Raw genomic sequence first — 24,128 nt, 5'->3', positions numbered from 1 at the left:
CGGCCGAGTGTCTCGAGACACTCGACCGACTGACTCGACCATCGACCGAGTGAGTGAGACCCACGGCCGAGTGTGTCTGTGAAAGACCTTGTCAATCGGCCGAGTGTGTGTAGACAATCGGCCGACTGTCTCTGACAGTCGACCGAGTGTCTTGGGCAGTGGAAATTTTACCAAGTGTTGATTTCTAGCCGTTATGCTGCCCGTTTGTATTTTGAGATTTTGATGAAAATTTCAAAAGTGCACAAGTGTTAAACAGAAAAATTTTAGCGGACAGATTTTCTGACAAAATTTCTATATTTGTGTTATTTGGTGTTTATGGACATAAACTAACTCGTGTATATGTATTTCTCAGGAGAAAAGGAGAAAGAGAAGGTTCAGTGATTAGATAGCTGAACACCTTCTCGTTTGCTGGTAATCGGTGAGTGGGGCTAACTGTGGAATTTAGTATAGAGTAGCATGTTATATTATGACTGCCATGCTAGTTAGTTGTACTTATTGATACAGTTAGTTAGTTTATTGTGATGACTGCATGTTAGTTGATGCTTGTCTGCTGGAGCCCAGTGCGTCCCTATTGTGTGGTAGCCTCGGTAGGAGAGATCAACCTGCGGGTTGGGTTCCTCTGTGGTAGCCTAGACAGCCGTGGTGTATATATATGTGAATGACGCGTCCGTCGCGTGTGGATTATGTATATACATACGGTGGTGGAGGAACTTCTGGTAAGCCCCAGCCCGATCAACTGGTGGTTAATGGTTTGGCCGAGCCGCCAGAGTCTCTGTAGACGGCACTTGGGTGATGTTTGTGTGTTAGCTCTTTGTGACATGATTAGTATAACTGTTCTGTATACTATTGCCTGTGGTTAGTCGTACTCACTTAGCTTCGTGCTAATTCCCCTCCATCTCCTCCCTGCAGGTTATTAGCTTTTGTAGAGATGATGCTTTTGGGGAGAAGACGGGGCATGCTGATGTTATGTTTGACAGGAGCCAACTCTGATGTGTCTTTTCCTATAAAACTAAACTTTTGTTGAAACGTCACGTGACACCATATGTATTAGTTAAATGCTAGCTGTCAACTGTTTTGGTTATGTAATTATGATATGTTTATATTATTATAATGGTTTAATTAACGTTAATGCTTCTGCCACGTATTTAAGAAGAAAAAAAAATCAGCGGTGTCACAAGTTGGTATCAGAGCTGAGTTTGGCAGCATGTGCATTGTGATCTGAATGTCATGTTCCCAAACTTAGTAAAGTCATGTCAAACATAACATGCCGGGGATGGGTTAAGTGAGTACTAGGACAGGTTGTGTGTTAGTTGGTAGTACTAACCGAGTTTATACTAAGCTTTGGTGTGAGTGTTGTGGTAGTGCAGTAATGGCAGATAATGAAGCTAATGCTACTGGCCCTACCGCCCCCGGAACTGGTACATTCAGAGCCCCTGACGAAGATGGGCACGTTTCATCAGAGGAAGAAAACTCCCAAGAAGTTATAAACCTACAGAGTCGATTATTAGAAGCTCAGGAGAAAATAAAGGAACTAGAACAAGAACGGACGCAATGGAACCCTAATACCACTGCATTAAACACAAATTTTCCTCCAAACTATTATAACCAAGCTGGTGGTAGTTCCCAATCCCAGTTTCCACAAAACACTTACCAAAATCTCCAAATGCCATTCCCGTTTAACCAGGCATTTCCAAACCAAATGATGTACCCATTCCAAGTTCCTGAAACAAGAAAGAAGTGTACTTATAAACAGTTTATTGATTGCAAACCTCCAGAATATCATGGTCACACAAACCCTACCGTGACACTTAATTGGCTAAGAGAAGTAGAAAGAGCATTAGAAGCGTGTTTCTGTGAACCTGAATCTATGGTACTGTTTGCAAGTAGACTTCTCAAGGGTGAAGCGATGGAGTGGTGGGATTCTATTACAGCATACTTGCCTAGGGAACAGATCAGTCAGATTACCTGGGAACAATTTGCTGCTAAAGTTCGTGAGCAGTATTGTTCTGAGTATGAAATGGAAAGGTTGAAAACTGAGTTTTTGAATATGAGGATGACAGAAAGTATGACGATTGATGAAGTTTTCAGAGACTTCACATCTAAGTTAAGGTTTGTTCAGCAATGGGTACCAACTGAGAAGGATAAGATTCAGCATTTCATGCGGGTAATTAAACCAGAATATAGAACAGTTGCGAGATTTGCAACAACCTTGGCACAGGCTCATGAAATGGCTAAGGTTACGGAAGGTGATGTAATGGCATAAAGAAGAGAAAGTTCACAAAGTGGATCTATTGGGGGAAAATCAGAAAGTCAATCAGGTGGTCAGTCTGTTCAACAATCAAGTAAACAATCTGGTTTTCGTGGTAAAAAGTCAGGTGGGTTTAAACAGAAAAGTAAATCTGGTATGAGTGGATCGGGTTCTACTCAGTCTGGTTGGTGCAATGTTTGTAAGTCAACCCATACAGGCCCGTGTTCTCCAATGACTAGAAGGTGTTTGAAATGCGGAGTGTTAGGTCATGAATCAACAGCTTGTTCCTTTAAGTCAAATGTTTGTTGGAGTTGCCATCAAGAGGGGCATAGATCAGTAAATTGTCCAACTGCGTCAAGATCCGGTTCTGGGGCAGGGTCAGGGGCGAGGTCGGCTACTTCTGGGGGATCTTCTGCTTCTACTGCCGGGCAGAAGAGAAAGAATCCTCCAACAGCAGAGGCGAGGGCGTTTCAGATGACAGTAAACGCTGCAACCGCTACCGATGACGTCATTACCGGTATGTTCTTGGTTAACTCCTTGCCAGCTCGTGTGTTGTTTGATTCAGGAACGAATCGTTCTTTTATGTCTTTAGGCTTCTGTGATAAGTTGAAGTTGCCTATTAGGAAGTTAGATGAACCTTTGGGAATAGAAGTAGCTGATGGTAAGAGGGTTCCATGCACATCATCTGTGTCTGGACTTACCATCGAGATCGACGGCCATTCTTTTCCTTTAACCTGTTTGTTGATGCCTATACCTAGCTTTGATGTAGTCATAGGCATGAATTGGTTAAGAGCTAATAGGGCTAATATTAAGTGTGATAAGAAGATGCTTTCTTTCCGTTTGGCCGACGGATCCCGAGTGATAGCTAGGGGAGAGCGCAGTGGATTTAACTTCCCTATGGTTTCCCTAATGAAAGCTCAGAAGGTGATATCGAAAGGGTGTGATACGTTTTTAGCTTATGTGATTGATGTTAAGAAAGAAAAGAAACAGGTGACCGATATTCCCGTTGTGTCAGAATTTCCCGAAGTGTTTCCAGATGATCTACCCGGGTTACCTCCAGTACGTGAAGTAGAGTATAAAAATCGATTTGGTTCCAGGTGCTACGCCAGTTGCAAAAGCTCCTTACAGATTAGCTCCGTCAGAAATCCGAGAAATGATGTCTCAGATTCAGGAACTGTTAGATAAGGGGTTTATCCGACCAAGTTCTTCACCATGGGGTGCTCCTGTTCTGTTTGTGAAAAAGAAAGATGGGTCGCTTCGTATGTGTATAGATTACCGCGATTTGAATAAGAGAACGATAAAGAATAAGTATCCGATACCAAGAATAGATGATTTATTTGAACAGTTACAGGGTGCTTCCTACTTTTCAAAGATTGATCTACGTTCAGGGTATCATCAGGTACGTGTTGCAGAGAACGATATACCGAAAACAGCGTTCAGAACTAGATATGGTCATTATGAGTTTTTAGTTATGCCATTCGGGTTAACAAACGCACCAGCAGTGTTTATGGATTTAATGAACATGGTGTGTCGTCAGTATCTTGACAAATTTGTGATTGTCTTCATAGATGATATCTTGATATATTCGAAAACCGAGAAAGATCATGCTACGCATCTGAGGTTAGTATTAGAGCTTTTGAAATAGGAACAATTGTACGCTAAGTTCTCCAAGTGTGAATTTTGGTTACGAGAAGTACAGTTTCTGGGTCATGTGATTTGTGAGCAGGGTATCAAAGTAGATCAGTCAAAAATAGAAGCTGTAATGAATTGGAACTCGCCGAAAACGCCAACAGAAATTAAGAGTTTTCTGGGTTTAGCAGGTTATTACCGCAGATTTATTAAAGACTTTTCTAAAATAGCAGGTCCGTTGACTAAGTTAACCAGAAAAGATGTAGCCTTTCGATGGACTGATGAACAAGAAAAGGCTTTTCAGACTCTCAAACAGTTGTTATGTCAAGCGCCAGTTTAGCTTTACCAGAAGGAACAGAAGATTTTGTAGTCTATTGCGATGCGTCACGTGCAGGTCTGGGATGTGTTTTGATGCAAAGAAATAAAGTTATAGTGTATGCTTCACGACAATTAAAGAATCATGAACGAAACTACCCTACTCATGATTTAGAGTTAACTGCAGTTGTGTTTGCTTTGAAGCTTTGGAGACACTATTTGTATGGTACACATTGTGAAATTTATACAGATCATCACAGCCTTCAATATCTCTTTTCGCAGAAGGAAGTCAATATGCGTCAACTACGAGGTTTAGAATTGATTAAAGACTATGATTGTGAGATTAAATACCATCCGGGTAAAGCAAATGTGGTTGCAGATGCTCTGAGTCGCAAGAAAACAGTCGAAAATGTCAGATTTATGAGAATTGAGCTAGTTTCAGACTTGATCGATCGTTTGAAAACCGTTCAGTTAGTAGCATTAAATGGTGAAAATCTAAAGACTGAGCTAATGAAGAAAAGAAAATTTGACCTATGCAATGATTCTAGAGGATTAAAGACCTATAAAGACCGAATTTGGGTGCCTATGCTTGGAGATTTAAGGGATTTAATCCTTACTGAAGCGCATAAATCTCGATTGACCGTTCATCCAGGTAGTACAAAGATGTATAGAGACTTGAAAACGTTGTATTGGTGGCCGACAATGAAGACAGATGTTGCAAGTTTCGTCGAAAAATGTCATATTTGTGCACAAGTTAAAGCAGAACATCAGAAACCGTATGGGTCTTTACGACAGTTAGAAATTCCTCAGTGGAAATGGGATCACATAACGATGGATTTTGTAACCAAGTTACCCCGAACCCATAAAGGACATGACATGATCTGGGTGATAGTGGATCGTCTGACAAAGAGTGCTCACTTTTTAGCTACTCGTGAAACAGCTTCGTTGAGTGATTTAGCAGAATTGTACTTGAAAGAGATTGTTAGCCGACATGGTGTGCCATTGTCTATAGATACTAGGTTTGTATCGAACTTCTGGAACAGTTTGCAGCAGAATCTGGGTACGCGTGTGAATCTTAGTACAGCTTATCATCCTCAGACAGATGGTCAGAGTGAGCGAACAATTCAGACATTAGAAGACATGTTGAGAGCGTGTGTCTTAGAATATGGTGGTTCTTGGGATTCGCATCTTCCTTTGATAGAGTTTGCTTACAACAATTCATATCACTCGAGTATCGGTATGCCGCCGTATGAAATGTTGTATGGTCGAAAGTGCAGAACTCCTACATGTTGGTTAGAAGCAGGTGAGAAACAATTTGCAGGTCCCGAAATTGTTCAGATAACCGCAGAAAAAGTTGAAATTGCACGTGAGAAGTTAAAAGCAGCTAGAGATAGACAAAAGATGTATGCTGATCCGCGCAGGCGTCCGGTAACATTTGATGTAGGTGATCGTGTTTACTTGAAGGTTTCGCCATGGAAAGGGGTTATCAGATTTGGTAAACGCGGTAAGTTAGCGCCGAGATTTATTGGACCATTTCCAATCAAAGAGATTTTAAATGATCAGACCGTTGTTTTGGATCTTCCTTCAGAGTTAGCAGGGATTCATAACACCTTCAATGTGTGCTATTTGAGAAAATGCAAGGTAGAGGATGAAAGTTTGATTCTTCCGCTGAAGGATTTGAAAGTGGATTTAAGTAAAAAGTTAGTAGAAGAACCGATTAAGATAGTGGACAAGAAAGTCACCAAGTTAAGAAGGAAGCTGATTCCAATGGTGTTAGTAGAGTGGCGACACAGTTTAGGTTCCAACCTAACGTGGGAAACCGAGGAGTTAATGAGGACGCGCTATCCCCAGTTGTTTGACCTTGATCAGATTCCGAGGACGGAATCTTCTTAAGGGGGGTAGATTTGTAACATCCTCAAGTGGGCCTAGATGTAAGATTACTAGATTGCCCTTAAGTTGGTGTTGCGTTATTATATGCTTTTATTTTTATTTAATGTTTATTATTAATTAATGATGAGGTTAGGACCAGTTTGTGACAAGGGTCACAGAACAGGTTTGTTTATTTAATTTGGACTTCATTTGGTTTGCCAAATGATGTACGAAAGATATCAGATAACTGATAAATACCCGTGTGTCACTCAGTGTGGGAATTAAACCCAATTAAGTGACTAAGTGCTGGCTTCCCTTCTCATTTTCTAGAAAACTCCCAAACCCTCCCGTACCTTCATCTCTTTCACATACCAAACCCTAATTTCTAATCTTTGTTCTTGAGCTCAAATCATTTAAATTTTCGTGTTCCTTATGATCTACTGATTCTATCAAGGTAAGAATCACAAGTTTTCATGATTTAATCTTCAAGAAAATTGGGTTTTTGTGATAGTTTTTACAAAGTGGGTAATTTGGGTCAAAAGAGTTGAATTTGATGTTGTTTGAGTCCAAATCTTGTGGGTTTATGTTTCTTGATGTATAGTGTCTTAGATTTGGTCAGTTTTGAGGTAAAAATCGAGCTCTAGAGCAAGAAATGGATGAATTTGGGTGAAACCCGTCACTTTGGCTTCAGCTTCTGCAGATGAACACGGTCGGCCGAGTGTCTCGAGACACTCGACCGACTGACTCGACCATCGACCGAGTGAGTGAGACCCACGGCCGAGTGTGTCTGTGAAAGACCTTGTCAATCGGCCGAGTGTGTGTAGACAATCGGCCGACTGTCTCTGACAGTCGACCGAGTGTCTTGGGCAGTGGAAATTTTACCAAGTGTTGATTTCTAGCCGTTATGCTGCCCGTTTGTATTTTGAGATTTTGATGAAAATTTCAAAAGTGCACAAGTGTTAAACAGAAAAATTTTAGCGGACAGATTTTCTGACAAAATTTCTATATTTGTGTTATTTGGTGTTTATGGACATAAACTAACTCGTGTATATGTATTTCTCAGGAGAAAAGGAGAAAGAGAAGGTTCAGTGATTAGATAGCTGAACACCTTCTCGTTTGCTGGTAATCGGTGAGTGGGGCTAACTGTGGAATTTAGTATAGAGTAGCATGTTATATTATGACTGCCATGCTAGTTAGTTGTACTTATTGATACAGTTAGTTAGTTTATTGTGATGACTGCATGTTAGTTGATGCTTGTCTGCTGGAGCCCAGTGCGTCCCTATTGTGTGGTAGCCTCGGTAGGAGAGATCAACCTGCGGGTTGGGTTCCTCTGTGGTAGCCTAGACAGCCGTGGTGTATATATATGTGAATGACGCGTCCGTCGCGTGTGGATTATGTATATACATACGGTGGTGGAGGAACTTCTGGTAAGCCCCAGCCCGATCAACTGGTGGTTAATGGTTTGGCCGAGCCGCCAGAGTCTCTGTAGACGGCACTTGGGTGATGTTTGTGTGTTAGCTCTTTGTGACATGATTAGTATAACTGTTCTGTATACTATTGCCTGTGGTTAGTCGTACTCACTTAGCTTCGTGCTAATTCCCCTCCATCTCCTCCCTGCAGGTTATTAGCTTTTGTAGAGATGATGCTTTTGGGGAGAAGACGGGGCATGCTGATGTTATGTTTGACAGGAGCCAACTCTGATGTGTCTTTTCCTATAAAACTAAACTTTTGTTGAAACGTCACGTGACACCATATGTATTAGTTAAATGCTAGCTGTCAACTGTTTTGGTTATGTAATTATGATATGTTTATATTATTATAATGGTTTAATTAACGTTAATGCTTCCGCCACGTATTTAAGAAAAAAAAAATCAGCGGTGTCACAGATGATAATGATGATGCTGTAACGATAAGAATGAAAACGAAATTCTAAGCTTGAGGTGGTGATGATTTGTTAAATGAGGATACCCGTTATCACAGCTTCGTTCATGTTTCAATTCATAAACAAACCGTAACCCTTATTAAATATTAAACGGGTTGCTTCTTGAATCCAAATTAAGCACACGATGGGCCATTATTTGTTTTGTTGGGCTGTGTAAAGCTTGTTTCGCTGGGCCATGAATTACTTCGGTTGGGCTGTTATAACAGCATGATAATAATACACTGTATTGATGAACGAATTCGAAAGATGTCAATATTATAAGAGGATACTCGAGTACTGATGAAATTGTTTGTGGTTGTTCTACCGAGTCAAACTGGAAATAAAATGTTGGGTGGTTTTCAGTTATTGGGCTTATGAAAATTTGTCTTGTGGACATACGGTTGGGCCAAAATAATAACGGAATAATAATATTTGGAAACAGAATAAATCAGAAAAAAACATGGAATGGTTCATTGGTTTAGGGTGTGGGTGTTTAAGCGAGAGGCCTCAGGTTCGAGTCTGGGCAGTGGCGTTTTATTTTTAGGAGCTTGTTTTCTTCAAAGGTTGTATTTTAAAATTAATATTTTTATTATTATTATTAATATTATTATTATTATTATTATACTTATTATTACTACTACAAGTATTATTATAAAGTATCATTTATTATGATTATGATTACCGTTATGATTATTATTATGATTATTGTTATTACTAATGTTATTATCATCATTAAAAATATAAATTTATCATTTATAAAAGTATGATTATTATTATTATGATTATCATAAGTATTATTATTATTAGTATTATCACTTAGGTGATTATTAGTAGTATCATTAAGATTAAAACCATTATCATTAATATTAAAACTTATTATTATTATTAGTATTATTATCAAAACTATTAATGTTAGTATTATTAATAAATCTAATTATTTTTAGTATTATTATTATCATAAAAAGATACAAATTTTTATTTATTACTATTAATATTATTTTACCAAATAAATAGCTATATAAGAATATATTTAATACATATCACCTAACAACATTAATATTTTCATAATAAATACTAACTATTTATCTAAAATATATCAAATAAATATAGCTAATTTAGTTATTAATGAAACACACAAGTTACTAAAATAACAATTACTAATAACACATAAACTTGTTCGATTACGATCATATGTGTTAATATATATACTTGATATAGGTTCGTGAATCCGAGGCCAACCCTACATTTGTTCAATGACGTCATATGTATTTTTACTACAAAATACAGTATTGTGAGTTTCATTTGCTCCCTTTTTAAATGCTTTTGCAATATATATTTTTGGGACTGAGAATACATGCGCTTTTATAAATGTTTGACGAAATAGACACAAGTAATTGAACTACATTCTATGGTTGAATGATCGAAGCCGAATATGTCCCTTTTTGCTTGGTAACCTAAGAATTAGTAAACCAGTCTACTAATTGATGCGAATCCTAAAGATAGATCTATTGGATCCAACAAACCCCATCCGTTGTAGCGGATGCTTTAGTACTTCGATGTTTTTTTTATCATGTCCGATGGATGTCCCGGAATGATGGGAATATTCTTATATGCATCTTGTTAATGTCGGTTACCAGGTGTTCAATCTATATGAATGATTTTTGTCTCTATGTATGGGACGTATATTTATGAGAAATTGAAATGAAAATCTTGTGGTCTATTAAAATTATGTAAATGATCGATTATGATAAACTAATGAACTCACCAACCTGCTGGTTGACACTTGAAAGCATGTTTATTCTCAGGTATGAAAGAAATCTTTCGCTGTGCATTTGCTCATTCTAGAGATATTACTTGGAGTCAATCATGACATATTTCAAAAGACGTTGCATTCGAGTCGTTGAGTTCATCAAGATTATTACTAAGTCAATTATAGTTTGATATATTAGGAAATGGTATGCATGCCGTCAACTTTCGATGTAATGAAAGTTTGTCTTTTAAAAACGAATTCAATGTTTGTAAAATGTATCATATAGAGGTCAAGTACCTCGCGATGTAACCAAATGTAATGTATTCGTCCTGATGGATTAGGACGGGTCATTAAACGTACACCACCGGACAACTTTTAACCTACATTATGTATATTATTTTATATTTTATTAATTATTTGAATCTTTATCTTAAACTTATAGTATTAGATCTTATTAGATGTATCAAAATCATCATATAATAATAATAATAATTATTATTATTACTATTACTATTAACAATTTATAATAACATCGTACGTATTTAATTACAATTGCAATCATCATCAGTTTTTGAAGATGTGTTTGCAGATCTAAGTTAATTTCAATCATCGATTATTAATTAGTTAATACGTAATTGAAGATATAAGTTGCAATCATCAAAAAATTGGGTCAGCTTGTTTCATACGCTTTGTCCATACCCCTTAATTTTGAATCTTTGATTTTGAACCAGGTTAATTTCTTTTGTTTCATGTCCATACCCCTTAATTCTTATAGTACAATCTTTGATTTTGAACCACGTTAATTTATGTCCGATTAAATGTGTTTGTAGAATACAGGTCTATATATGATGGACTCGACTTGGATGTCATTGTGTAGATCTTCCCCTGCATACAAAAAAGGACTTGACAAATTTATAGAACGTATTTTCTCTAAAAAGGGAAAAGATGGTCATATATATTGTCCGTGCAAATATTGCGGTAATCACAAACGGTTTGATCGGGTCCAGGCTAAAACACATTTGCTATGTGACGGGTTTTTCGAAGGTTATAAAATTCCAAATGTGTATTTCAAACCGGATGATACACCAACGTTTGAAGATGCTGATGATGATGATATGCAAGCATTGGCCCAATGCGTCTTCAATGTGTTTGAAGATGAAGATGAAGATGAAGATGATATCCAACAAACTGAAAATCAGACTGTACCAAACTTAAATGCTGAAAAGTTTAATAAAGTATTGGAAGATGCAAAGAAAGAATTATATACCGGCTGTAAGTTCTCTGTTCTTTCGTTCATTGTTAGACTCTTCCATTCAAAATGTGTTGGAAAATGTAATGAAAAAGGATTCAGCATGATTCTTGACACAATGAGGGAAGCCTTCCTTCATGCTGCCATACCGAAGTCATTGTATGAATTAAGGAAGATAATAAGAGATTTGGGTCTAGGTTATGAGAAAATTGATGCTTGTCCAAATGATTGTATGTTGTACTGGAAAGAAAACAAGGACAAAATTAAGTGTGACGTATGTCAGACCTCAAGATATAAACAAATTAATAATGATTCTGAAAATGAGTCAACCACTGAAGTTGATAATGATGGTGATTATAAAGCTAAGAAGGTTGGAGCAAAAGTGTTGCGTTATTTTCCACTCATACCACGCTTGCAAAGATTGTTTATGTCGCCTAAAACGACCGGGTCGATGAGATGGCATGAAGAGAGTCATACGAAAGATGGTAGATTAAGATATCCCGCAGATTCACCAGCCTGGAAAACATTTGATTATGAAAATAAGGAATTTGCTAAAGAACCTCGTAATGTGAGGCTTGGTTTGGCGAGTGATGGGTTTAACCCTTTTGGAAACATGAGTGTTTCACATAGTACATGGCCTGTTGTTTTGATGCCATATAATCTACCTCCATGGTTGTGCATGAAAAAACCTTTTCTATTCCTAAGTTTACTTATACCCGGTCCATCTGCTCCAGGTAATAATATAGATGTCTATATGCAACCTCTAGTTGATGAGTTGAAAGAGTTGTGGGATATTGGAGTTAATACTTATGACGCATCAACTAAGAGTTACTTCACACTGTGTGCTTATTTGTTATGGACGGTAAGTGACTTTCCTGCATATACGAATTTATCGGGTTGGAGCACTAAAGGTAAATTAGCTTGTCCTTCATGCCATAAGGAAACCAGATTAACACGGTTATCAAACTCTCACAAAGAAATCTTCATGGCACATCGTCGCTGGTTGGAATCGTTGCATCCTTTCCGTATGGATAAAGATTCTTTTGATGGCACGGAAGAACGTGAAGGGCCACCGCGTAGCTTAACAGGGGAACAAGTGCTTGCGGAGCTGAAAGGTTTTGAAATAAAATTTGGAAAACTTGTGAAGGATAACCCATCCTTACCATATAATTGGAAGAAGAGAAGTATTTTTTTCAGTTACCATACTCGAAAAATAACTTAATATGTCATAATATAGACGTAATGCATACTGAAAAGAATGTATGTGACAGTCTCATTGGAATGTTAATGAATATAGATGGAAAGACCAAGGATCATTTAAAAGGACGTCGTGATTTGGAAGAAATGGGTATTAGACATGAACTTCATTCAGAACCTTTATCAAATGGCAAAGTGTATTTGCCTCCTGCATGTTTCGAAATGGATAAAAAAAAGAAAAAGAAAAATTTTGTAATGTACTAAAAGAGGTGAAAGTGCCAGATGGTTATGCTGCTAATATTTCTAGATGCATTAAGGTAAAACCTACTCCAAAAATGTTAGGCCTAAAAAGTCACGATAATCATATTTTGATGCAGCAGTTGCTTCTCGTGGCAATAAGAAATATTTTACCGAAGCATGTGCGTTCTGTTATCATGAAGTTATGTCGGTACTACAGACAATTATGCTCAAAAGTTCTTAATCCTAATGATTTATTTAACATGGAAAAAGATATTGGAAAAATACTTTGTGATTTAGAAAGGATTTTTCCACCATCATTTTTTGACGTCATGATTCATCTATCGGTTCATCTAGCTTCAGAGGCCAGATTAGGGGGACCTGTTCATTACCGTTGGATGTATCCAATCGAGAGGTGACCATTTATGCTGTAGTAAAAAATGATATAAACTTTTTTTGACCACTCAGGTATTTAGGTACATTAAAATCTTATGTGCGAAACAAGAGTAAACCCGAGGGTTCAATTGCAGAAGGATATTTAGCGGAAGAGTGTTTGTCATTTTGTTCTCTGTATTTAGCCAGTGATGTCGAGACCATACATAATAAGACTAGCCGAAATCATGATGATGGTGGTGATGATACTGTCTTACCAATATTATGTATGCCTGGTCGACCAATTGGTGCAACAAACGTAGTAAAACTCGGCTATGACACTTTGGCTATTGCACACTCACATGTGCTGTTCAATTGTAGTGAAATAGATTTCTTACGAACGTAAGTTATTTAAATTTACTATGTTATGAGATTATTTTTTTATATGACATTGTGTAATTTTGACGATAATGTACATTATTCTCTTTTTGTTACTTTGATTGCAGAGAGCATCTGAATATTCTTAGTCATCAAAATCTGAAAAGATGTAAGCGTGACATTCAACATTTACATAGTCAGGAGTTTGAGGAGTGGCTGTCTGATTACGTAAGTTATTTTTGCTAGTTTTATTACGATAATGTAGTGATGATATAACTGAGCCAAACTTATTACTGTATAAACAAATTGCCTCAAATCAGGTTGATGAGGACATGACTAGTCAGGATAACAGAATCACAAGTGATATAGAGACATTGGCAAACTGTCCAAATGAGGTTGTAAAGAAATATAAAGGATATATTCTTAAATGGTTTCCGATTTCACATTAAAGATGTAGAGAAGAATACACAAAATAGCGGAGTCATACTTCAGGCTCTAACAAGTAGCTTCTCGAGTGCTAGAGATAGCGATCATATTGTGGGAGATGTCACTTACTACGGTGTTTTAAAAGATATAATCAAGTTGCAGTATGGTGATGAGAAGAAAGTTGTTTTGTTCCATTGTGATTGGATATCAAGTGGTTCCAGGATAAAAGTTGATGAGAATGGGTTTACGACACTCGATTTTCGAGGTCTGAAGCAAACTAAAGAGCCTTATATCCTAGCTTCGCAAGCACAACGAGTATTCTATGTTGCAGATCCTGTTCGTAAAGATTGGAAAGTTGTGATCAAGACAACACCTAAAGATAATTTTGACATGGATGGACAAATTTGTATCGATGATGTAGAAACACATTTGCAGAGTGACACACCGATGGGTCCTCAACTTGTAGAAAATGAGACTATTGATATGGTTAGAGGCGATTTGGATGGGTCCATTGTTGACGATGATACTTTAGTTGCTGCTACAGATAAAAATCAAATTGATCATGATCAGGGGCGGATTTGTGAGTGTTCAACATGTGTGCTAGAACAAGGCTCATAATTCAAAGGGGCCTATAATCCGACAATATATACTCGTAGTACTTATGAAAAATATTGTTATGACTAATGCTGGTATTTAAGCAAATGAGTGTGTGTCATTTAGTTCTTTTGTATTTATCAAAAATATCTCAAAACTATAGTTTTTATAGATGATGACGGAATTTATGTTTCTTATGATACATATATAATCTCAAATTTCAAATATAGAGAATGGTTAGTGTTGTACGAGTGTAACTTGTACTTAATATAATTGTGTTGTAATTTCTATATCAAACAGATAAAAAACAAATTTGGGCAAGCAAGTTGAACTAGACTCTCAAACATGATTGTAGTTTAGAAACTGTGAGTAGACAACCCAAATTACACTTGTATAGATCGTGATAGGCTTCGTGAAACTCGATTGTACATGTATATATTTCGTATATGATATTATTGCTTTTCAAAAAAAAAAACAGATAAAAAAAATACCATAGTACACAATGGTTGTAACTTGTAACTTGTAACTTACTTTATCGGTAACAGTAGTAAGGTAATTAATGGACTGTGTGCTGTGATGGACTTGTAGGTCCCATCTTTTTATTTAGTTTTGATTTATTTTTTGTATAGTTAGTTATTATATGATAAATTGTCTATCTTACCCTTAAATGGTATATTGACCTAATAGCAATTTAAGGGTAAAATATGAAACTTGTATCACCAAAAATCTTCTTGTAAAAGCAACCTATTTCTCTTTCTTCGGTTGTATTTTCCCATCATATATATCATATATCTTCTTTTAAAATAAACCTCTCAAGTACACATACACCTTCTTTAAAACACAAAACTAGAAAATTTTCGTCTATTTTATTTTTTAAACAAAACACAAAGATGGATCTTCATTTGTTCCCATATTGTAGTGATGCATAACCCATTTTTCATCTAAATTGGTTATGCCTCACTACCATTTGGGAACCAATGAAGATGAAAAAAATGGTGGATCTATCAATTTTAAAGGTTGTATTGTACAAACAAACAATGCATAATGTTTAGTGATGTCATTTTTTAAAAAACACAAAACTAGAAAATTTTCATCTTTTAAACAAAAGACAAAGATGGAGCTTCATTGGTTCCCATATGGTATTCATGCATGACCCAATTTACATCTAAATTGGTCACTACAATTTTCATCTAAATTGGGTATGCCTCACTACCAATTGTGACTCAATGCTTTGCTAACACCATGAGGGTCAATGATCCGGAAGACAGGTTTTCATGATCTTTTTTCATAATGTTTAGTGTTAGCAACGGATTGAGGCACATTCCACAATCAGATCGAATAACTATGATCTCTCTGATCTGATTATGGAACTGTGACTCAATGCATTGCAAACACCATGAGGATCAATGATCCGGAAGACGGGTTTACATGATCCTAGATTTGGTACCTTTTGTATTTGAGTGTTGAAAATGGTGGATAGATAATGGACACTTAAAAGTTGAAGTGTAAATTGGAATAAAATGTATGTTGATTTTGAAAAGGGTAAACTGCTAGTATTTAAAGTTGAGAAAGGGAACACTCTGGTGGATATACATTGGAAATCGAGTTGCGTATAAAGTTGAGAAAGAAATATTTTGATCATTTAGTTATAGAATACACATATTTAATTTAAATTTATATAGTTTTAATTATTACATCATCAATAGCATTTTACAATTGTTTGAAGCACATGTTACAATAGCCTAAAACATGTCCATTCTTCCATACCTCAACACCATATAGATTATCAAATTACTCCAAAATCAAACCATCATCACTACAATAAAAATCACTCAAAATGGTCACCTGATCTCTTTGTGTTTTCGAATGAGGCAGTCCAAGTGAAGGTGAAAACACAAAGAGATCTAGGCTACCACCTCAGTCAAAATTAAATCATACCAAGTCCGTTTGTTTGTACTCCACTTTTTCGAACATTTTTCTTTCGCCAAGTGTATACCATTTCCAATCATCCGAATACTCACCGTTGTAGTAAACATAAATTGGGACGAGAGTGGGTGCCATTTTGAGTGATTTTTATTAAGAATCATCATTCCATTTATTAATTAAGATCCATTTATTATTTATTATTATTATTATTATTATTGTGTTTTGTAGAACTATTCGTGGTCAAGGCAGTCCAAGTGAAGATGAAAACACAAAGAGATCAAGTTTTTATAGATTATGACGGATTTTAGTTTTTATTTGTGTTGTAATTTCTATATCCAACAGATAAAAAAAATACCATAGTACAAAATGGTTGTAACTATTTTTTTTTTTTTGGCAAAAAACTTGATTAATATTAAAAATATTTTCACAATTCATGAAAATATAAGGGAACAAGAAAAAAATGGTTGTAACTTGTAACATACTTTATGGGTAAGGTAAATGCATCCCTATTATGTAGGTAATTATTATGTGGGTAATTAATAGGTCCCACCTTTTTATTTAGTTTTGATTTATTTTTTGTAAATTGTCTATCTTACCCATAAATGGTATATTGACCTAATAGCAATTTAAGGGTAAAATAGAAAACTTGTATCACCAAAAATCTTCTTATAAAAGAAACCTCTCAAATTGCATATGATATTATTCGTTTATATGGGTAAATATGCTTTTTCAAATGTTAGTAATGGGCATATATGATACTATTAATTTATGTAAGTGGGTATGTATATGTGATTTTAAAAGTTAAGAAGAGTATATGAAGTTAAAAACTCTAATTAATTAGTCAATTTATTTATTGATATTTAGTTAAAGATTGGAAGATATTGAAGTCAATTCAAATTACTTAAAGATTATTAGATATTATATAGTGAAATTTAAATTCACAAAATTAGCTTCTATATTCTTATCTTTAAAAAGGGAGTTGAGGGTGATGTAATGAGGTGCTTTAAGGTGTTGTACTATGTGCTTTTAACAATTATAGATATAGATATAGACTGTATTTCATATTTTTGTACCAAGTTAGAATTATATCATAAATTGGCAAATATATCATTGAGTTTGATGTAATGGTCCTCATAATAATCTAATGGTTATTATTTGCCATGTATCCTTTACTTAATATTATTTGCTAGTAACATATATTGACTTTGTTATAGATACTAATTGTAATAAAATTAGAAGTATATTTTATACTTAAATAAAATCATCATTAAGTGCACACGTGGTATCTTGTCGATTCACTTTCACCAAAAATCAACTTTTAATGCCAGAAAGCAAGTTGCATATTTTCTTCTCAAGTCTTTTCTCTATTATACTTTCCATCATCTTCCTGTACACATTTCTCTCAAGTACATCAAGTTCATCATTTTTTCATATTTTTTATTTAAAAAAAAATGGAAGTTACTCAACCGAAGACGATCGAAAATCTTCCACAAGATATGCTTGTGGAAATTTTAGCTCGAGTTGGAAGTTACTCATCCGACCAGTTGTTCATGTGTAAGTCGGTTTGCAAAAGCTTTTCGGAGCTTTCCAAAGATCCTTTAGTATTTAAAAGGCTTTCCCTAGATCGGTGGCCTCTATTACCTTGGGGAAACCCTAGATTCTTTGTTTTTTTATTTCGTTGTACGATTTTTGAAAACCCTAATGCGATATTTCGCTGAGGTTTGATAGGTTATTTTGACGGTAGACATATCGATTATGGGCTTGAATGTCTCAAGCAAGCTCCGAACAGCCAACTTAAAGAGGCTGTTTATGTTTATGGTTTAATTATGTTTGCCTCTTGCAAAATAGAGGAAAAGCATGTCAGTTTACAAATTTTGAATGAAACATTCCCACCAGAGCCGGAGATGGTGGTTGCGGTGAGAACAAGGGTTTTTGATTTGCTGCGATGTTTATGGTTATTTAACCACCGTCCTTTTGCTGATGTGTCAAAGCCGTGCCCTATCTCTGACCATCGTGGTTATTTTCCACACATCCATATCCATGGGTTTGAACTCACGATACCGGAATGCATGTCGTGTTTTTGGGCCTATGAGTTGGTGTTTTTGTAAACAGATTTGCATATAACTAGATTTATGTTAGTATCTTTTAGATTTTGTATAAATTATACTCCTTTAATTTAATGTAAATATTAGTAGTAATTTCTATTAATTATATAATGGTCAGTTTATTTGCTTCCATTTTTCCTTCGTATTATCTGGATTGCTTCCATTTTGCTTAGGGTTTATCATCACAACATAGTTTTTAATTAATACATTTTAACATGAACCAATCAATGGGGCTGCACGAATTTATGTTCTTTATGCTAATAGAAACAAAGAACACCCAAAAAGGTGATTCCTTTTTAATGTTTGTTGTTGACTAGCTCTGCCCTTTTACTTGTATATATGTTTGTATGCAATTTGTTGTTGACTTGTTGCTTAAAACTGTCACCGGCCATCAGTCCCTTTTTGATCCAAAGTTCAACTAATATACCTTAAAAATGAAGGATTCCATTTGTTTTGTTTCTTTTATGTTTTGTCTCTACTGCAGAATTCAATTGAGTCCATAATTGAATTTAACTACTCATATTCTTTTATTTTCTTAACTGCAGAATTCAATGCTAATAATTCTATCCCAAGTAAATGTGAAAAGGCTAGGGGTCGTGTTCAATTCGCATCATTAATTGGATCATTAACTAACATCATTAATTAGATAATTAACTATATATTGTTTGGGTGAGTTACTTTGCAATCATGTAAACTGAATATATATACACTGAATACGCATTGAGAAACATAACCTATTTCTGCATTAATGTTGGTTTGGGAGCTCATTAAGAAACATAAAAACTTTACACGTTTGTTTATCCTGCAAAAGAAACAATCATATTTTTTGGGCTATGTTTTAACTATTGATCGACAACCATGTTTATTCAATGAATTGTTAAGGGTGTACCGATGGAAAATCGGCATCGATATGGAAGGAGTATTGGATAGAAATGTTGTTGAGAAATGTGAATTATAAGTTGTAAAATGTGTAGGCTCAATGGATTGTAAAACACACGATTACATATAAAAAAAACGAGTACAAAAAAAAAACACACAATTACATAAAAAAAAAAAGAGACTAGTACATAAACTAGATACCGATTAATCGGTATAATAACCATCCGCACTACCATCGATTTCGTGCGGAAGATCGTCCCAAATGTGTTTGGTATACAACACGACATTTGTGGATTTGATTATTGCGGTTCCGAGTAGCCACACCCATTTATCGTTATCCTGAAGCCACTCGAACACCTTGTTCTCGGGATTCCAATATGCAAACTGCGAAATCTCATCGCAGTGCGCGTTTCGCCTTAAATAATCAAACATTTCGTCAACTCGAAGCCCATTGACCGGCACATCTGCATAATCGACCCCCCCCCCCCACCGTCGTAGCGGTCCATGTCATCGGAAAACCAACCGCCGCCGTGAATCTCGAACGTAACAATGTTTCCGAAAGCCATTTTTGAGTATAAAAGATTGAGAGTGAAATGGGTTTGAAAAATAAAAATTGAGAGTGAAATGGGTTTGAAAGTGTAACAATTTGAGAGTGAAATGGTGTATATATATATGAAATGGGTAGGGTAAAAAAAAGGCTAATCAGTAGCCGTTGGGTAAAAGAAAAGAAAAAAAAACGTGGGCCCCACAAATGTGTCGTTAGAAAATAAAAAATGAATCCATTAAATCTGGCCCAACTACAATTCCCAGCTGAAATTTCGAAAATAAAAAATGAATCCATTAAATCTGGCCCAACTACAATTCCCAACTTAAATCTGGCCCGAACAATATTTTTTAAATTTTTGAAACAAAAGAGACATAAAATGGATTTGAACCCAGGTCAATCACTTGAAATAATAACACACAAGCCACTACGCCATCAATGCTTTTGAATGTTTAAGGGAAGTCAACTTATATAATACTTTAGTCATTTTTGTAACAAAAGTGCAATAATACGACTTTAGTAAGAGTCCTAATATAGTCATATGATAGTTAGGACCTTAAATACCCAAGCGTCCTATTTTTCTGACATTATTATATTGTTGGTTGATCATTATGAGACACCAACAACATAGTGTCCTATTAAGTACATTTTTATGCAACTACAAATTTAAGGGTCCTAAGAGTTAGGACCTCAAATACCCAAGCGTCCTATTGTTGTGACCGTATTATCTTGTTGGTTGATCGTTATGAGACACCAACAAGATAGTGTCCTATTAAGTATATTTTTATGCAACTACGAATTTAAGGGTCCTAAGAGTTAGGACCTCAAATATCCAAGCGTCCTATTGTTGTGACCTTATTATAAAAGCGTCCTAAAAAATAATAAGACTAAACATTTTTTTAGGACAAAGATTTATAAGCGTATCAACAATATGACCCAAAAATTAGGTGTCCTAAAAAATAATAGGACCCCAAAATTGTGTGTCATATCAAACATCTTTTTAGGACAAAGATTTATAAGCGTATCAACAATATGACCCAAAAATTAGGTGTCCTAAAAAATAATAGGACTCCAAAATTATGTGTCATATCAAACATCTTTTTAGGACAAAGATTTATAAGCGTATCAATAATATGACCCAAAAATTAGGTGTCCTAAAAAATAATAGGACCCCAAAATTGTGTATCATATCAAACATCTTTTTAGGACAAAGATTTATAAGCGTATCAATAATATGACCCAAAAATTATGTGTCCTATTATTAGGACCCCACTTTATTAGCTTAGGATATTATAGGACTCCAAGAATTATCCCGTCCCAATTTTTAGTCGCTTAGGACGCTTTTTCGCAGGGGTCCCAGACGAGGGCTCCTAAGAACGCAGTTTTCTTGTAGTGGACAAAGGTGTTTTGTGACAACCTAGGGCCTCACCCAATCTGATTCAACCGGTATAAAAATTACTCATTTGATTCACAGCCCAACCCACCTATTTTGTCCCCTCTAGTCATCTTTTCTCAAGATTTTTACGTCAATGATACAATTTCCCATAGCATTTTGAGGGGTCACTAACATACAAATCCACATTAATACTTCATACTTAACTATTTAAGGCACTAACAATCAACCTTTCAAGAGTACCTATAGAACTGATGTTTATGAAGTTCCCCATTGCACCATCACTACCCCAGTCCATGTACTCTAATATCTTCTGTGTCCCTGCAAGCTGCAATGGCATGCCTGTAAGTGCTCCTTCTCCCATCTATCCTTGAACACAAACCTGCATCGTGTTTTCTGCTTAATCTAACGCATATCCAAAGTATATCAACTTAAATAATGCATTCTTAAACACTTTTTTCAGGACATTGTGAGAATAACCATGATGAATATACATTGTGAAATTGGCTACCAACTTTTAGCTTCTATAATAAATCCTAAACAGTGAAATATCGAATAGAATGCCACCTACAGAAGTGTCTTTCAGTGTTGTAGTAAGAACAGCCAAAGAAGACTAAAACTAAATTATATTATATGGTGTCTGCATAGTCTGAAGGTATATTGATCTGCATGACCCTATTTCGCCTTGTAAATATTAAATGCACCAACATATTCCTGAAAAAATATGTATTTATATTCTCCTAGAAATATTATTATTAATATTAAATCACTCAGAAACACCATTTGACATGTTGACTTGTTAGTTATGGAACACGTAAGTCGTGAAGAAACAACATATTGCAACAATCTACGGAACAGGACGGGAACCTTTACCATCTTAAGCTTCCGAAGTTCGCCACGAGTGAATCTTTTAACCAAATAATTTAGGAGGTTGCACGCTTTGAAAATAGACTATAAAAGACTTCCAGCCTCTTAAAAGTTAAAACCCATTTATGATAAAATAAATAAATAAATATCTAATCCACATGATCAAATGGGTGAGAGTTTTCATCTTTTAAGTAAACTGTCCTACGGGTTAAGTTCTTAAATAGCGAAAGGATACCTACCACGCTCTTTCCCAGTCAAGTGGCATGGGCGAAGCTCCAAACCAAACTCCAATTAGTGCAGCATGTGCAAAAAAAACCTATCATATATGAAAAGAACACATGTAACCATTCCACTCAAAAAATGGATATCAAACCAAAGTATTGAAAAGATACACATGTGAACGATTCATATAAACAGGAACATACTTTGTATATGCAAATATATGATGTCAATCAACCCAAGATGAACCATAGACGTAAGTTGCAGGTACAACCTGCAATCAATATATGAAACAAATACATAAAGAAACCATAAATCACCAATAGAAATAGCTTAATAAAGTATATAATAATAATGTTAACTGGTCACATGATTAGAAAATACAAACCTAACAGAATAGGATACATGTCAAACGGGTTAGTGTGCTAAGTGTAGCCCATGCCAATATGCCATAACCAAGTGTTTGTAATCTCCTAATTAGTTCTTTTTTCTAATAAAATTTGATCATTTTATAATAATAAATTTGTGATCATATCTTAATATCTAATATATGTAAAGTTTATACGATCGTTAGTCACCCTGTCCTGCATGCCCACCTTCATCATAAACTATAGACATAACAAAAATACACTGAAGTCTTAAATTATTCTGCAGGTTAAGTATAATACGAATTGGCCAAAGATTCAAAATAAATCATATGAGGATATTTCATTATATTTCTAAACAAAAAGAGTATATTTTCAAACTTTACACTCAAAGTACATGCGGACATTATAAGCGACCACCAATTCACCAAAATACCCCCAATATACATCCAATAAAAATTTGATTAATTTAAGTTCACAATAAAATAGGTAAAAGGAAGCAATCAACATGAAAACTATAAAGAAACACAACGTCAAATTAAAACCTAAAGATATAAACCTGACCTCTTTAATCACAACAATTATTAAAACAATCAGCCAGTTAGACATACAATTTAGAAAAATATAAACCATAACCTCTTTAATCACAACAAAATTGTGACCTAGAAATCACACCAACGACCATTGCGTTTTGAATCGCCGGACTGGGTAGCTCCAGGAACTTTCAGACAACCAATTTCATGAAGGACCAACGACAGACGACGATGATTAATTACTGGCGGACGTCACCGTAGTTGAGCGACGGTGAAACAATTTTTGGGTTGGGTGTTTGATTAGAAACGAATGAATGGAATGATTTTTTTTTTTTTTAGGATTTTTTTGTACGTGGTTTAAAAAAAAAGGGAAAAAGCGCTACAGTGTAACAGTGAAGTGGCTGCAGTTTAATAGTGGAATTGAGTATATGGTGGATTCCTGTTGGATGCCGTTTGCGTAATTTAGTGTGCTGTATAATTAGGTGATCCATATTACTCGGTATTATCCATATATATCCATTTCCATTCCATACTAGTTGCTTGAGTGGTATGAAGCCTTTGGGTTCCTTGTCCTTTAATTGGCGAGGGTTCAAATCTCAAAATGTGGGGGGGGGGTTTCTCAAGGGTTCTTTTGTGGTGATAAAGGTGTATGCCCCAAGACACTCAGTTTAATTCAAAGTACATCGGGTACCCAATGCGGCGATAGTATGTGAAGAGTTTCCTCCTAACGTGTGAGTGGGTGGCAAATGAGAGTATTCGATGTCGAAGTAAGCCGTTCTAAAAAAAAAAGAAAAAAGCAAACATACTTTTACAAGGTTAATACTGGAACACGCACTTTACATTACTACATATCACCCACATGTGTATGTCTACTATGTATTCATTTCATCAGTTCATTTTTTTCTTAAAAGACAAACTCACACACCCACCTAATACTAACATGAATATACATACCACAAAATGTCCTAAGCATGACTCAAACCCTCAACCTCAAGGTTGTAAGGGTGACCTCGATACCGCCAAGTCATTGGCTCTTTGGTATTTCATCGGTTCATTTCATATCAAAATTACTCCGTATCATTCCCGTTCGTATAGAATGCAAAATATATATA

At 35.6% G+C, this 24,128-nt stretch overlaps 1 protein-coding gene and 1 long non-coding RNA gene across 2 annotated transcripts; one reads left to right on the top strand and one right to left on the bottom strand.

Annotated features, from left to right (window-relative positions):
- Window positions 1-1,369: 1,369 nt before the first annotated feature.
- Window positions 1,370-14,209, top strand: LOC139843652 (uncharacterized). The gene is made up of 8 exons (XM_071833773.1): window positions 1,370-1,684; window positions 10,563-12,165; window positions 12,279-12,435; window positions 12,636-12,830; window positions 12,884-13,189; window positions 13,294-13,393; window positions 13,486-13,560; window positions 13,658-14,209. Exons 1-8 carry the CDS (start codon window positions 1,370-1,372, stop codon window positions 14,207-14,209), a joined length of 3,303 nt encoding a protein of 1,100 aa, XP_071689874.1.
- Window positions 14,210-20,985: 6,776 nt separating this feature from the next.
- Window positions 20,986-23,325, bottom strand: LOC139879865 (uncharacterized). Its single transcript, XR_011770700.1, has 4 exons — window positions 23,120-23,325; window positions 22,325-22,392; window positions 22,139-22,215; window positions 20,986-21,414 (listed from the first exon to the last, which is right to left on the bottom strand). It is a non-coding gene; the product is annotated as an uncharacterized lncRNA (long non-coding RNA).
- Between the last annotated feature and the right edge of the window lie 803 nt (window positions 23,326-24,128).

The sequence above is a fragment of the Rutidosis leptorrhynchoides genome, chromosome 1 (assembly GCF_046630445.1).
Source record: "Rutidosis leptorrhynchoides isolate AG116_Rl617_1_P2 chromosome 1, CSIRO_AGI_Rlap_v1, whole genome shotgun sequence".
Lineage (NCBI taxonomy): Eukaryota > Viridiplantae > Streptophyta > Magnoliopsida > Asterales > Asteraceae > Rutidosis > Rutidosis leptorrhynchoides.
Note: the sequence above shows the minus strand (reverse complement) of the source record. Positions and strands in the feature narration are given on the sequence as shown.